The sequence below is a fragment of the Salvelinus fontinalis genome, chromosome 15 (genome assembly GCF_029448725.1).
Source record: "Salvelinus fontinalis isolate EN_2023a chromosome 15, ASM2944872v1, whole genome shotgun sequence".
NCBI lineage: Eukaryota > Metazoa > Chordata > Actinopteri > Salmoniformes > Salmonidae > Salvelinus > Salvelinus fontinalis.
The window spans coordinates 25,326,443-25,343,416 of record NC_074679.1 but is presented as its reverse complement, the minus strand read 5'-3'; the positions used below and the strand labels follow the sequence as shown (position 1 = coordinate 25,343,416).

The 16,974-nt window shown below is 44.8% G+C and overlaps 1 protein-coding gene across 1 annotated transcript; it reads right to left on the bottom strand.

Annotated features, from left to right (window-relative positions):
- Window positions 1-12,082: 12,082 nt before the first annotated feature.
- On the bottom strand, window positions 12,083-15,645 carry LOC129811624 (actin, alpha cardiac muscle-like). The gene is made up of 9 exons (XM_055863073.1): window positions 15,566-15,645; window positions 14,349-14,499; window positions 14,054-14,182; window positions 13,811-13,921; window positions 13,617-13,701; window positions 13,059-13,220; window positions 12,729-12,920; window positions 12,439-12,620; window positions 12,083-12,316 (listed from the first exon to the last, which is right to left on the bottom strand). Exons 2-9 carry the CDS (start codon window positions 14,475-14,477, stop codon window positions 12,173-12,175), a joined length of 1,134 nt encoding a protein of 377 aa, XP_055719048.1. The 5' UTR covers window positions 14,478-14,499; window positions 15,566-15,645; the 3' UTR covers window positions 12,083-12,172.
- Window positions 15,646-16,974: the final 1,329 nt, after the last annotated feature.

The window sequence follows — 16,974 nt, the reverse complement described above, 5'->3', positions numbered from 1 at the left end:
GAGCAGTTGGAGGCCACGGAAGGAGAGTTGTATGGCATTGAAGCTCGTCTGGAGGTTAGTTAACACAATGTCCAAAGAAGGGCCAGAGGTGTACAGAATTGTGTCGTCTGCGTAGAGGTAGATCAGAGAATCACCAGCAGCAAGAGCGACATCATTGATGTATACAGAGAAGAGAATCGGCCCGAGAATTGAACCCTGTGGCAACCCCATAGAGACTGCCAGAGGTCCGGACAACAGGCCCTCCGATTTGACACACTGAACTCTATCAGAGAAGTAGTTGGTAAACCAGGCGAGGCAATCATTTGAGAAACCAAGGCTGTTGAGTCTGCCAATAAGAATGTTGTGATTGACAGAGTCGAAATCCTTAGCCAGGTTGATGAATACGGCTTCACAGTAATGTCTTATCGATGGCGGTTATGATATTGTTTAGGACCTTGAGCGTGGCTGAGGTGCAACCATGACCAGCTCTGAAACCAGATTGCATAGTGGAGAAGGTACGGTGGGATTCGAAATGGTCGGTAATCTGTTTGTTAACTTGGCTTTCGAAGACCTTAGAAAGGCAGGGTAGCATAGATATAGTTCTGTAGCAGTTTGGGTCTAGAGTGTCTCCCCCTTTGAAGAGGGGCATGACTGTGGCAGCTTTCCAATCTTTGGGAATCTCAAACGATACGAAAGAGAGGTTGAACAGGCTAGTAGTAGGGGTTGCAACAATTTTGGCAGACAATTTTAGAAAGAGAGGGTCCAGATTGTCTAGCCCGGCTGATTTGTAGGTGTCCAGAACATCAGCTATCTGGATTTGGATGAAGGAGAAGTGGGGGAGGTTTGAGTGAGTTGCTGTGGGGAGCGCAGGGCTGTTGACCGGGGTAGGGGTAGCCAGGTGGAAAGCATGGCCAGCCGTAGAAAAATGCTTATTGAAATTCTCAATTATAGTGGATTTGTCAGTGGCAACATTGTTTCCTAGCCTCAGTGCAGTGGGCAGCTGGGAGGGGGTGCTCTTATTCTCCATGGACTTTAGTGTCCCAGAACTTATTTGAGTTTGTGCTACAGGATGCAAATTTCTGTTTGAAAAAGCTAGCCTTAGCTTTCCTAACTGCCTGTGTATATTTGTTCCCAACTTCCCTGAAAAGTTGCATATCACGGGGCTGTTCGATGCTAATGCAGAACGCCACAGGATGTTTTTGTGCTGGTCAGTGGCAGTCAGGTCTGGAGAGAACCAAGGGCTATATCTGTTCCTGGTTCTACATTTTTGAATGGGGCATGCTTATTTAAGATGGTGAGGAAGGCACTTTTAAAGAATAACCAGGCATCCTCTACTGACGGGATGAGGTCAATATCCTTCCAGGATACCCGTGCCAGGTTGATTAGAAAGGCCTGCTCGCTGAAGGGTTTTAGGGAGCGTTTGCCAGTGATGAGGGGTGTTCGTTTGACTGCAGACCTATTACGGATGCAGGCAATGAGGCTGAGATCTTGGTTGAAAAGAGCAGAGGTGTATTTGGAGGGCAAGTTGGTTAGGATGATATCTATGAGGGTGCCCGTGTTTATGGATTTGGGGTTGTACCTGGTGGGTTCATTAATAATTTGTGTGAGATTGAGGGCATCAAGCTTAGATTGTAGGATGGCCGGGGTGTTAAGCATGTCACAGTTTACGTCACCTAGTAGCACAAGCTCTGAGGATAGATGGGGGCAATCAATTCACATATGGTGTCCAGGGCACAGCTGGTGGCAGAGGGTGGTCTATAGCAAGCAGCAACGGTGAGAGACTTGTTTCTGGAAAGATGGATTTTTAGAAGTAGAAGCTCAAATTGTTTGGGTACATACCTGGATAGTAAGACAGAACTCTGCAGGCTATCTCTGCAGTAGATTGCAACACCGCCACCTTTGGCAGTTCTATCTTGTCGGAAAACGTTATAGTTAGGGATGGACATTTCAGGGTTTTTGGTGGTTTTCCTAAGCCAGGATTCAGACACGGCTAAGACATCCGGGTTGGCAGAGTGTGCTGAAGCAGTGAATAAAGCTAACTTAGTGAGTAGGCTTCCAATGTTAACATGCATGAAACCAAAGCTTTTACAGTTACTGAAGTCAACAAATGAGAGCACCTGGGGAGTAGGAGTGGAGCTAGCACTGCAGGTCCTGGATTAACCTCTACATCACCAGAGGAACAGAGGAGAAGTAGGATAAGGGTACGGCTAAAGGCTATTAGAAATGGCTGTCTAGCACGTTCGGAACAGAGAGTAAAAGGAGCAGGTTTCTGGGCACGATAGCATAGATTCAAAGCATAATGTACAGACAAAGGTATGGTAGGAAGAGAGTGCATTGGAGGTAAACCTAGGCATTGAGTAATGATGAGAGATATAGTCTCTAGAGACGTTTAAACAGGTGATGTCATCACATATGTGGGAGGTGGAACAACATGGTTGGTTAAGGCATATTGAGCAGGGCTAGAGGCTCTACAGTGAAATAAGACAGTAATCACTAACCAGGACAGTAATAGACAAGGCATATTGATATTAGGGAGAGGCATGTGTAGCCAAGAGATCGTATGGGTCCAGTGAGTGGTTGGGCTGGCTGGGGACACGGCGATTCAGACAGTTAGCAGGCCGGGGCTAGCAAGCTAGCAGAAGCGCCTTAGAGGGACGTCACGATGGAGGAAAGTCTGTTTTTGCCTCCTCGTGCGGTGACGTCGATAGACCAGTCGTGGATTTGTAGGGTTCCAAGTAGCAGATGGGTCCAAGTCCAATTGGAAAAATGGGTATAGTGGTCCAAGGAACTGGCCAATGGATCAGCTAACAGTCCAAAATGCTCTAGATAGCTAGCAGGCCGTGGTTAGCAGAATGGGCCTTCAGGGGACATCGCCCCTGAGGGGCCTGTTGGATTCCTTGGGCAGATTATGTCGGTATTCCAGTCGTGAAGTATCGGCGGGGTTCCGTGCCCCGTACCGGCAGTAGAAGGGGTCCGGATATTGTAGCCCAGGAGTGGGCTTCAGGAATAGCCCAGGAGCCCTAGCCGGGAGATGGGCCTAGCATGGGCTAACTCCAGGCTAATTGTTGCTTGCTCTGGGACGGAAACATTAGCCAGGAGTAGTCAACCCGGGTTGCGATTAGCTAGCTTCAATGATCCAGATGAAAAGGTTCAGAGTTTACTGTAGGAATCCAGGGATATGGAGAGAAAAATAGGTCCGGTATGCTCTGGTTTGAAACGCGTTGTACGAACTGGCGAGAGCTTTCCGAGCTAAAGGTTAGCTGATGACCGCTAGCAGTGGTTAGCTGACTGATAGCTGGTAGCTAGTTAGCTGGCTAGCTTCAGTTGAGGGATTCCAATTCCGAGGTAAATAGAAATACTTTAGAAAAAAACAGATCCACACCACATTGGGTGAGGCGGGTTGCAGGAGAGTATTTTGAAGTTGAGGTTTAGGAAAAATAATTTTAAAAAGAATGCGAAGAAAGATATATGAAAAGATATATACATGGGACACAACAGGACAAAGACAAAGATGTCTGACTGCTACGCCATCTTGGATTATTTATTTATTTATTTTTATTTCACCTTTATTTAACCAGGTAGGCAAATTGAGAACACGTTCTCATTTACAATTGCGACCTGGCCAAGATAAAGCAAAGCAGTTCGATACATACAACAACACATAGTTACACATGGAGTAGAACAAACATACAGTCAATAATACAGTGAAAAATAAGTCTATATTTATTTTTTTATTTTACCAGGTAAGTTGACTGAGAACACGTTCTCATTTGCAGCAACGACCTGGGGAATAGTTACAGGGGAGAGGAGGGGGATGAATGAGCCAATTGTAAACTGGGGATTATTAGGTGACCATGATGGTTTGAGGGCCAGATTGGGAATTTAACCAGGACACCGGGGTTAACACCCCTACTCTTACGATAAGTGCCATGGGATCTTTAATGACCTCAGAGAGTCAGGACACCCGTTTAACGTCCCATCCGAAAGACGGCACCCTACACAGGGCAGTGTCCCCAATCACTTCCCTGGGGCATTGGGATATTTTTTTTTAGACCAGAGGAAAGAGTGCCTCCTACTGGCCCTCCAACACCACTTCCAGCAGCATCTGGTCTCCCATCCAGGGACTGACCAGGACCAACCCTGCTTAGCTTCAGAAGCAAGCCAGCAGTGGTATGCAGGGTGGTATGCTGCATACAATGTGAGCAAGTGAGGTGAGATAAGGGAGGTGAAGGCAAACAAAATATATATAAAAATAAATAAAAATATAAAAAGGCCATGGTGGCGAAGTAAATACAATATAGCAAGTAAAAAATAAAAATAAAATAAATAAAAAAACACTGGAATGGTTGGTTTGCAGTGGAAGAAAGTGCAAAGTAGAGATAGAAATAATGGGGTGCAAAGGAGCAAAAATAAATAAATGAATACAGTAGGTAAAGAGGTAGTTGTTTGGGCTAAATTATAGATGGGCTATGTACAGGTGCAATAATCTATGAGCTGCTCTGACAGCTGGTGCTTAAAGCTAGTGAGGGAGATAAGTGTTTCCAGTTTCATTATTATGGGTCAGCACCTGCTCTATTTGCTTTTGCCATCAGTCTTTTGGCTGTTTTCACTGCCGATTCCACTTTCCCATTACTTTGCGGTTATCCTGGAGACAATGTTTTGTGTGTAAAGTCCCAAGCCTTGCTGAACCTTCAGAACTTGTCTGAAGAGTACTGGGGACCATTGTCTGAGTAAAGGATGTCAGATATCCCATAGCGTGCAAAATGTGTCTTCAGTTTTTGAATGACCGTTTTCGACTGTGTGTTCTCCAAATGGTCCACTTCCCAGAAGTTGGGGAGATAATCAACTGTGACCATGTAGTCTCTGTCGTTGAACTGGAACAGGTCAGTCCCTATTTTTTCCCAGGGATACTTTGGTGCTTCGTGTGGCCTCAATGTTTCTTTCTGTTGCTTCATACCCCATGCAGTGCAGGTTCTACATAGTGCCATGTATGTTCTCAGCTGTGCATTCATGCCTGGCCAGTAGACACACTCGCAAGCTCTTCTCAGACTTCCCTCTGTTCCTATGTGTGAGGAATGGATTCGCTGCATTATCTCCGACCGAGGGCAGTAGGCACAATGACTCGCTGACCTCTGAAGATAACTCCATTTTGCACACTCAGCTCATCACTGTTGTGAAAATACATGGCTACTTTCAAGGGTACATGTTCTTTCACTTCAAGCCACCCCTGCAGGATCACATTTTTCAGTGTCTGGAGCTCCCGGTCCAGCTCAGTGGCTCTCTGGATGTGCTTTAGTCTCTTGCTTGGCACAGGGAGGTAGTGTACCATATTGATTGATTCCACTTCGGCCTCTGTTGTCTTGTTCTGTGAGGTACGCCCTGCTCAGGGTGTTGGCCAGCACCACATGTTTTCCCGGAACGTATCAGAGACTGACCTCGTAGTTTTGGAGTCTTATGAGCATACGTTGTAGTCTTTTTGGTGCGCTGAGGAGAGACTTTGTCATGATGCTCTCTAGAGGCTTGTGATCTGACTGCACTTCCACAGTTCATCCATATGTGAATTGGTGGAACCTCTCCATGCCAAACACCACTGCAAGCAGCTCCTTCTCTATCTGTGCATACCCTTTTTCAGTCTCTGTCAGGGATCTGCTGGCATATGCTATTGGTTGTCCTCCCTGCATCAAGGCTGCTCCTAACCCACTTTCTGAAGCATCACACTGTAGTACAAGCTGCTCTGTTGGGTTGTAGTATTTTAGCACAGGGGTCTGTGCAATCGTATCCCTGATTTTATTGAAAGCCTGCTCATGTCTCTCTGACCACTCCCACAGTGAGTCTTTGTGTGTTAGCTGTGGCTCGCAGAGCTCTGTGGCGTGGCTGCAGAACTTGGTTAGGTAGTTTACCATGCCCAGGAAGCGCTGCACCCCCTGCACATCTGTAGACCTAGGCATCTGTTTGATGGCTGTCACTTTTCCTGGGTCCACTTTCAACCTCTGTGATGTTAGCAGGTGGCCAATGTAGGGCACTTCCTTCAGCCTGACCTGCAGCTTCTTCGGATTCAGCCTGACCTGCAGCTTCTTCGGATTCAGCTTGATATTGAGCTTCCTGCATCTGTCCAGGAGCATTTTCAGGTTTTGGTCATGGTCCAGAGTCGTCGCTTCATCATTGTCTCCTTCTCCCACAATCAGGATGTTATCTGCAATGATTTTGACTCCTGGAAGACCTTCCATTGCCTGGTTCAACTTCCTCTGAAAGATCTCTGGGGCTGGACTGATTCCCATTGGCATGCGCAGCCACCTGTAGCGTCCCATGGGAGTAGAGAACGTGGTGAGATAGCTGGAATCCACATGCCAAAATCCATTTTTTACATCACAAACAGAGAACACACGTGCTCTGTTCAGATCTGGCAGCACGTCTTCAACAGTGGGAAGTGGGTAATGGCTCCTCTTGAGCGCCTTGTTGAGAGGTTTCGGATCAATACACACTCGTAGTTTTCCAGATGGTTTCTTCACTACGATCAGGCTGCTAATCCAATCTGTGCTTTTTTCAACTGCTTTTATCATCCTTCTTTTCTCTAGACCACTGAGCTCCTCTTTGAGTGGTTTATATAGTGCTACTGGCACTCTTCTCTTTGGCAGCTGGACGGGCTCCACTCGCTCATCCACTTCCAGCTTCAGTTTGCCAGGTAGGCATCCATCTTCCTGGAATACATCAGAGTACTCCTGTTCAATTTGCGCTTTAGTCCAGGATACTGTTTTCTCGATGGCCAGGATGTTGTGAAGCTGCACAGTAATCAACTCCATTGCCTGGATAGCCTTACTGCCCAGAATGGGCCTGTGCACATTCTTGTTGACGACAATGAACTCAACTCGGTAGGTTTTCTTATTGTGTGGATTGATCACTTTAAGTGTGCACTTCCCCAGTGGCGTCAGAGTACTCATGTTAAACATCACCAATACCCGACTGCAGGGCTCTATGTGACTGGCTTTTTTGAGGTTTGCAGGGATAACATTACAACTAGCACCACAATCTAGCTGAAATCTGACTGACTTTTTGTTGACCAGCATGGATACAAAAAGTGCTGCATTGTGGTCTGTGGTTTTCTCCTGCACCACGTTGATGCTCTCTGACTTTGGCCCTAGTGTGATGCACAGAACATCCTCACCTCTCTCTGAGTCAGCTGACGCATTTTCAATTGCCAGGACTCTTTCTCTTGCTGATCCCTGCACTTTTGCAAACCGTAGAGAAGTGATTGTTTTTTCCACAGGATTTACATTTTTGTCCATATGCAGGGCATTTTTCCTTTTTTCTCTCACGTGTCAGTCCACAGTATCTGCATTGTATAATGCTTTGTCCCTCTGTAGGGTCTCCTCTCGATCTCTCTTTCTGTGTTACTGTATGCACTGCTACAGGGCCCTGCACATTTATGACTTTAGCTCTCTGTCTGGACAGTTCTGCAGCTCTTTCAATCTGTATGCATTTCTCTAAACTGAGAACAGTCTCTCTGAGTAAGTGCTCTCTTAAGTGTGGGTCACATGTGCCACACACAATCCTGTCCCTGATAAGAGAGTCTGTGATTACTCCAAAGTTGCAGGTGGCCACTAGAGTCCTCAATTCAGTGAGATATTTGTCTAAACTCTCATCTTGGCCCTGACTTCACATGAAAAATGAAACAATTGAAATATTTTTTTTTCTTGGGATCACAAAATGCATCCAGGGCTGCAATTACTTCCTCAACAGAGAGATTGTCTTTTGTACTGCCCACACACAGGGTCTCACAAATCTCTCTGCCTTTTTCCCCAATGAGATAATACAGTAGCTTAACTTTTTAGTCCGCGGGTTTTTCTCTCATTGACAGAGCCATGTACAAATTGAATTCCTCTTTCCATCTTTTCCAGGTCAGTGCTAAATTACAATCATCAAAGTCTATTTTTCCCGGAGGTTTCAGTGCATTTTCCATGCCGATTTTATTTGTGGAATGGAATGTTAGATACTCACGAATCTGCTTGTATCCAATAGCCAGCTAGCTTTTAGCATAGAGTCACTCACGATAGCCAGCTAACGTAGACGGTCGGCGCGATGACTAGCCCGTAAACGAGGCACTTTTTCAAACTGCCGCCTGGGATGTATTCTTCATTTACATCGATGAGATCCAGGTCCTTTTGAGTACCGCTGCCACCATGTTTCAATATGCTTTGCGTTGTAGTCACGACAGACAAAGATGTATAGTTAGACAAACTTTACTAGGCATGTTGTCAACCAGCACATTAATAAAGTATGTAACAACTGGTTTCCGTTTCCTGTGTAACATCAATATGAGTAACATCAATATTGCTACACTCCCCTCCCTGACTTTCCTTTGTACTTGAAATAAATGCCTGCCCTTAGTATCTCTGTTCCACTGCTCCTGCCCTCTCTGCACCATCACTGTCCATATCAGGCTTTTTGCCTCTGCCTTGCTCATTGAAACTACAACATCAACATCCCCACTACTAAGTGCTTGTATATCCAGTACATCAACTGCCTTGTTCCCCTCCACCCCCACATGGGCTGGGACCCAAGTAAATGTTATCTGTATACCCATCTGTCTTGTCCTACCATGGGTTTGTAGTACATCATAAAGCAGGTCTTGTCGGCTACATGGAGTAAATTACTGTAGACTCATCAACACTGCACATGAATCAGAGCAAATAACTACTCTGTCTGGCTTGACTTCCTCCAGCCACTGCAAGGCCAACAGTATGGCCATCATCTCTGCCATATATACAGCCAGATGATCTGTAATACGTTTCCTGACTTTCATCTCACATTCCTGCACTAAAAATACTGACTCAGTACGTCTTGTCCTTGGATCTTTTGAACCATCTGTGTAAATGGCCACAAAATCCTGAAACACAGTATCCAGACATCTCTTAAAGAAATCAGATGGATCAACACCCTCCCTATATTTCTGTAGTCTCTCCAATACTTCTAGATCAACTACTGGAGGCGGGAGTAGCCATGGTGGAATTACAAGAATAGCCACCGTTGGACTAAACACAGTCCCATCTCTCTCGTCTGAGTATTAGCCACCCATTCAAGACTTGTGTTCTGTCCTCGCTCATGTTCCTAGCATGCTTGTAAAATACCTTTTGCAGGATGAGTCACCCCATGTCCCTGTAGGTTGACCCAATAATTAATTGCCAGCTGCTGTCTCCTAATCTGCAATGGCATATCCCCCATCTCCACCTGTAGTGCAGACACTGGGGAGGTCTGAAATGCCCCACTACATATTCTAAGTCCTTACCCCCTGTATGACATCTAGCCTTTCCAATGATGTCCAGGCTGCCAAACCATACTCTATACTGCCATACTCTATTACATATCGGATCAATGCAACATACATGGTCCTCATTGAGGAACGCCCAGCCCCCCACTTCTTCCCCGTCAGACAGTGCATCACATTTAGCACCTTCTTACACTTTCCCACCACTCTCTCAATGTGTTCTGCCCAGGTCAGCCTCGTGTCAAAGTACACCCCAAGGAACCTGAAGGCCCCCACCCTCTCCAAGTGTATCACGTATAACCTCAAGTGTACCTCATCTCCCACCTTCACCCTGGTAAAGAACACTGAGTTTTCTCTACAGAGAACCTGATTCCCCACTTTAATGCCCACCGCTCTACCTCATCAATTGCTTCCTGTACCTTCCTGACTATGTATGGCACATTTCTTCCCCTTTTCCATAAGGCCCCATCATCTGCAAATAACAACTTCCCAATATCCATTCGTATCTGAGAGTAAACATCATTGATTATGATTGAGAACAACAGAGGACTAATCACGCTCCCCTATGGTGTACCATTACCCATCAGGCAGCTGCCTGAAAGAGACTTCCCCACCCTCACCTGGATAGACCTTCCAAATGGGAAATCCTTTATCCAGTTCTACGTTCCTCCTCCTACCCCCATAATATCAAGCTTGATTAACAACCCCTCCTTCCACATCATATCATCTGCCTTTTCCACAGCTAAAACAGCCTCCTTGTTCACCTGAGCCTTCCTGACCTTTGTCAAGTAGAGCACTGGGTCCAAAGGTCCCCTTCCTGAACACACTCTGATGTGGCAATACTAGCCCCCTGCTCTCCAGGAAGTAAGTTAGCCTCTCCGTAATCATACGTTCCATAATCGTACATACATGTGATGTTAAAGCTATTGGCGGATAGCTTGTTTGCCTCTTTGGATCCTTCCCTGGTACCACTACTGCCTCCTTCCAGCTGCTGGTAGTTTCCCCTCCTCCCACATTATGTTGTACACCAATACATACCTTATCCAGTGCCTCATCACTAAGATGGGACAACATACAGTAACATAACACAACTCATCTTTCCCAAGTTAACCCAGCCTTACCTATTTCCCTTTTCATCTCTGCCATGGTAAATGGTGCTTTCAACGCATCATTTACAACCTCCCTCCTATCCAGAACTCCAGGGTGCTCCTCTCTTGTTCTCTCTCTTCCCCTCTGACAAATTTGGAGAGCTATGCACTTGGATAAATGCTTCGGCCGTCATCTGTCTTCTTCGCATCTATTACTGCCATTTCCACCCCACTCGTCAACATTGGATAATCACACTGACCCACACAATGGAAATGCAGATGCCTTAATACATTCAGTGCCTGTTGAGCAGCTACTTTACCAGAGTCTCTGACTGTGTATTGAAGTAAGTGGAAATATAGGTAGATTTGACTAATTAAACTCATTAAAAAAACACAGCCAATGCAGATTGCTAGACCCGCTCAGGATAGCTATACTGTAAAGTTTAAACTGTGCCAGAAATATGTGTAGAATTATATCTACAACCTATTATATGAGGTACAGTCTGGCTTTAGGAAATTCCATCCCACCGACACTTTGTCTACAATATCTAACTGACCACATCAGGAAGGAGCTAGATGGAGGTCTTCAAAAGGTGTTTGATACGGTGGATCATAACATTCTGTTAATCAAACTAAGAGCCATGGGCTTTAACATCTTAGCAATAAAATGGGTTAGCTCTTATCTGCAAGGAAGAAAGCAGATGGTGTGGATGGGACTCTGTCTAAACCCAAAACCCCAAGGGAGTGTGCTGGGTCCACTTTTCTTTCTGTTGTTTATAAATTAATTGAAATCTGCCTGTACCCTTTCCTCTATGCAGTGGCGGTTCTAACTTGTATGGCTCCCTGGGCGAACCCCCCCCCCGCAAAAAAAGTGCCATACTGCACTAACTGTAACCTTTATTCAGACATTTGGAACAACACAAATAAATAATCATAACATTTTAAAACTATATACAAATAATACAAAATTAAGACGAATTCTCCGTTTCCTTCTCCAGCGAATGACGGGGATCTGGGCCTGGTCGGGTGTCTGTAGTATATCCCTCCCATCCGACTCATTGAAGAAAAACTCTTTGTCTAATCTGAGGTGAGTAATCGCAGTTCTGAAGTCCAGAAGCTCTTTTCGGTCATAAGAGATGGTAGCAGCAACATTATGTAAAAACCGCGAAAAAACGAACAAAATAGCATGGTTGGTTAAGAGCCGACAAGACGACAGCCAGCCCCTCCGGGGCCATCTTCAAATAGCCGCATGTTGTAAGACTATAGCACGTGGGTGAGAAGAAAATGCCCGGGATAGCATATGGTCTGGCTTTTGGTGTCTATTGTGGATCATATTGTGATTGTCTTGTATACTGTATATTAGGGTATTATTGTTTTATATTCTAAGGGGTATGTGAGACAAGGGAGATGTACCTGTCCAGAGTTGTTGATTAGGAAATGGAACTGTACAAAGGAGCTTCCCCCTCCAAAAGGACCACAATGGAAATAAGCTTTGTGCTATACTTGATGATTTTCTTAAATTGTATGTGGAGGCGTCACCGGCTGGAGTGCCCTTATGTATGTATCTTAAAAAATAGTCTAATAAATGCAATCAATCAGTCAAAGGAAAATATGAATACCAAAAATCGTATTTACTTTTTCAATATTCAGTATTTCTATGCACATTTTAGATAGATATATAGATAAATTGATTAAAGTTGGCGTATCGGCATTGTTATAGGCCTATCAAGATGCCATAAGAGTTTAGAACAAATGTACTTACAAGGATCTATTTTTATTACAACAGTACACGTATATACAGTAAACACAGTATGAATGTATGGGTGAAGGGGGGATTGATTGTTTAGAAGCACTTCCTGTGGACAATGGAGGGGCCTGCCTCATCGTACTCCTGCTTGCTGATCCACATGGCCTGGAAGGTGGACAAGGAAGCCAGGATCGAGCCACCGATCCAGACAGAGTACTTACGCTCGGGGGGAGCGATGATCTAGAAGATTAACAGAGTACAGGGAATTGCTTAGTTTCACGGAGACCCACTGTAAATCGGAACATTACAATTAAAGTGATAGTTAACTTCCTGAAGGCTAACATGGCGGGATTGTCCCTTACCTTGATCTTCATGGTGCTGGGGGCCAGGGCTGTGATCTCCTTCTGCATACGGTCAGCAATACCAGGGTACATGGTGGTACCACCAGACAGCACATTGTTGGCGTACAGGTCCTTACGGATGTCAATATCACACTTCATGATGCTGTTGTAGGCGGTCTCATGGATACCAGCAGACTCCATACCTGATAGAAGATATTACAGAAGTCCATTAATTGGCACAGCAACACAAAACATTAATTGTAATAACATATTGTATTGCAACCATAATGCATACTGTAAGTATGACTTACCAATGAAGGAAGGCTGGAAGAGGGTTTCTGGGCAACGGAAACGCTCATTACCGATGGTGATGACCTGACCGTCAGGAAGCTCATAGCTCTTCTCCAGGGAGGAGGAGGAGGCAGCGGTGGCCATCTCATTCTCAAAGTCCAGAGCCACATAGCACAGCTTCTCCTTGATGTCACGCACAATCTCACGCTCAGCTAAGGGGGGCATGTTTCAATGATGAGAGGGAGAACATTTACAGAACTGCACAGCAGGAGATTGCTCTAAACACACAGAAATTACAATCATCTAAAAAATGAGGCATAACCTCCTTGACAGAAGTTAGCTCTCCTTACCGGTGGTCACGAAAGAGTAGCCACGTTCTGTCAGGATCTTCATCAGGTAGTCAGTCAGATCGCGACCAGCCAGATCCAGGCGCATGATGGCGTGGGGAAGAGCATAACCCTCATAGATGGGGACGTTGTGGGTCACACCATCACCAGAGTCCAGCACAATGCCTATAGGGAGCAGGCAAGGCACGCTAGTCAGTCAGACAGACATGACTGACAGAGGAATGGTCGGCTGTTATATGGGAATCACTCCAAGCATTTGTCACATCATAAACAAACAATGCCGCTGACATCAATGGCTAAAGGTGTGCCACATACCCTGCCAAACAGGGATTACCATGTCCTTGACAACAAGGGAACAATTAATCTAGCTATCTCTGACAACTAAACAGCTCACTTACTCAGCACTATTGTTATACATGTGCATCAACTTGATTTTAGCTGTCTCCTGTGATTATGTTGACCACTAATGTGTGGAAGCGAACTACATATTGTATCAGTAATATAGCAACTATCCATGGTTGACATTGGTACATATAAAAGGCAGTGTCATGGAATACTGACCGGTGGTACGACCGGAGGCGTACAAGGACAGCACAGCCTGGATGGCCACATACATAGCGGGAACATTGAAGGTCTCGAACATGATCTATAAGACAAGAATACGAGAGACATTTCAGAAGTTTGCTGGAATGTTATGCTCTAACAGAAGACGTGGATTTGAAATAAAGTGGGGGGAATAATGGGGTTAAAAGTACCTGTGTCATCTTCTCTCTGTTGGCTTTTGGGTTCAGGGGAGCCTCTGTCAGCAGGGTGGGGTGCTCCTCAGGGGCCACACGCAGCTCATTGTAGAAGGTGTGGTGCCAGATCTTTAAGGATACGAAAGAGTTCCCTGTTTATTATGTTATTATGCTGCATCTATTTACTCCTAGTCTTGTGCCAAAGTCAATGCCAAAACTCAGCAAGATGTTGTAAGAGGTGTGTAGTAATTTAGGACACACCTTCTCCATATCGTCCCAGTTAGTGATGATGCCATGCTCGATGGGGTACTTCAGAGTCAGGATACCCCTCTTGCTCTGCGCCTCATCACCTACATAGCTGTCCTTCTGACCCATACCCACCATCACACCCTGGATGAGAAAGAAGAGAGGTTAGGAGTGACACAATCATCACTGTAGCCGAGATGACAGACTGCATACTCACATACTGCACCATTTTTGACAGTTTCCCCCTATAAATGTGTGTCCGTACAATGGCACAATCTATACCCGCCCCAGTTACATTATGGTACAGTACCTGGTGACGGGGCCTTCCAACAATAGAAGGGAACACAGCACGGGGAGCGTCATCTCCGGCAAATCCAGCCTTCACCAAACCAGAGCCATTGTCGCACACAAGGGCGGTAGTCTCGTCGTCGTCACACATGGTTAGGCTTTACTGGGATGGTCTGTGTGTGACAGAGAGACACAGGGGTGAGACTGAGTGGTGGGAACAGCTGCAATCCCCCCCCCCACCATTGAAAGAATTTCAAGCAAGCCTATCCTGATTGGTTTGTTCACAACCACAGATTTATTACTGTACTGACATGAAAAATGTTTGCATCTGATACACAGAAGTTTTTTTGTCTTTTGGAATAATATATTTATTTTACTACTGTAGTCAAATTGGTACAACTTGTCTTGTAACTATTTTGAAAATGTTATCAATTACTTGTATTTAAAATATCAGCTATCTACAATGTATCCCATGTTATTTGTGTCCCAAACATGCTGTGAAGTTACTGATACTATGTATCAGCTGTCATGATTGTTCCTGGGACATTTTAGGGCTGCCTAGGTAGCTCCAAAAAGGGGCATATCAGTGGAAGCAGGAAGCAAGACCAGCTATCTATTTTAAGCTCCACCCCCTGGCTGCTCCACGCACAGCTACACCAAGTGCTACATTGACCTCCATGGATCCCTATCTGGAACTATTTCAGACATGGGAGAGTTGGAGCCAACCCAGAGAGCAGCTGTCGGCACATTGTAACACCTCTGTTTACAGCATGGCTCCTTGCTCCATCTGCCTATAATGGCTTCATTCATTAGACACTATTTAGTTCTGTCTCAATGTACCTGACCAAACCAGCGTTGGTCAGTGTATCAGTAACTGTTTACTAAGTTATTACACTGTATTTGCCTGCACCCTCCCCACAATCACCCGATGATAAATAGTTTATTTTTCTCAAATCTCTGAATAGCTGAATGCCTTGTATTATTTTGGAGAGATAGCATGAATCCATTCCAATAAGCAGTTACTTCAGTTTGAAGTGTACTTCTAGTTCATGCATCAATAAAGCTACAAACAACCCATCCAGGTAGAAAACACTATATCATCCAATGTCAGAGACCAGCTCTTTCTGGTCAGCGCCAGGTTAAGATGTACTCAAATAACTCAAATGTGGACACCTAGTCCCCACAAAGTCTCATGTTTTCCATAGAAAAAGGTAGTAATATACAGAAATATGCACTCACCAAGTTGTAGCGCAAGACGGATGCTTCCACTGGGACAAAGGAGGAGGGTGAGAGGACCCTTAAATAAGAGTGGGGTCTGGGGACCAGGGGTGGAGCCTGGAGTTCACACAAGTCCAAATAAGAGCTGCTAGAAAAAATAAAAACAACCTACAAGTGAAATTATGCGATTGGTTGAGATGGAACTCCTCAAAAATGGTGAGATGCTTCCTGAGAAATGCCAGACTGATATGCTTTAGAGATGAAATGAGAAGTGAAAAGGGAATGTTTTGTTTTATTAAGATGTCTGGGTGTTATAATGGTAATCACAAAGGTGTCAGACCATTAAAATGCAATTACAATGGTCTTTATTTAAATACTTTTCTGTAGGTAAAGCTTTAATTTAAATTGTGTTTTTTTTACAAAAAGAATAGTTTAATTATAGCAAGTTCAGTGCATCCATTTGACACTTTAAAGAATTCTGAATCAAGGTTCTGATCAGTCATGATTTCTGAAATCACACAAAAAGGTGCATTGGTCATTGTACATTTAGATAGATGGTGTTGTTAAAGGACAGGGTTTGTAAGAAATCTGAAAAGTGATTAAGACATTTACTGAAATTGTACATCATACAATTCTCTCTAAAAACATTGAGCAGATGTGTCACAGTGTTTTCGTTGACACGCACTAGGTATGAGCGGAAATAGTAGACTTGTGGGCCTTGTTAAGGAGATAAAAAAGAGAGGCTTCGGTCCAGTCAGTAAAACACTGTATATGTCAGTGGGCTAGGCTGCTGCTGGAATGTGAGCTGAGCCCCTAAACATGGTGAACAGCTGAGGGTTATGACGTCTTGTCCTTCTTCCGAGATGGCGGTCTGACTGGTCTGCGTCCACCGAGCTGAGCCCTGATTGGTCCTGCTCTCTCCTTTTAGGGTCACAGTGTGTAACAGGTGTCGTTAATGTCCATCCAGTGGGGTCCCTCCTTGTTGAGTTTGCAAACTGAGATCCTTATTCGTCCCACCCCCTTCAACAGCCTTTATTTTTCTCTATGTACCTTATGAGGAAATACAGTCTTTCAAGTTTCACCTTTTCAAATGTATTGAGAAAATCAATCACCTATTGAATGATCAGAATTATTATTTTCTATAACACGTTTTACCCATATTACTGAACTGAGCACTATTGGTACAGTGTATTATAAATGGCAGTCGTCCATCTGATGTTGTCAGGTATATTTTGACTTGTAAGGCAGGTAGAACAGACAGGGGACACTGTAGCAGAGGGTTGTCTTTGGAGTCTGTTAGTTTATATCCATGGCTGGATTATATGAGGGCATTTTCTTCCTCTAGGCTGTCCCACTGGATGTTAGGCCTGCCTATTTATAGGTGTTACTTTCTCTATGTCCACAGATAGGTGTTGGATTCTATGGTTTAG

Excerpts from the sequence above, each read along its gene's own strand:
- LOC129811624 (XM_055863073.1), bottom strand. The coding sequence starts at position 14,477 with ATGTGTGACGACGACGAGACTACCGCCCTTGTGTGCGACAATGGCTCT. Across the intron at positions 14,183-14,348 it reads TTGGAAGGCCCCGTCACCAG|GGTGTGATGGTGGGTATGGG; the intron begins GTACTGTACCAT and ends TTTCTCATCCAG. Across the intron at positions 12,317-12,438 it reads CCAGCACCATGAAGATCAAG|ATCATCGCTCCCCCCGAGCG; the intron begins GTAAGGGACAAT and ends TTAATCTTCTAG.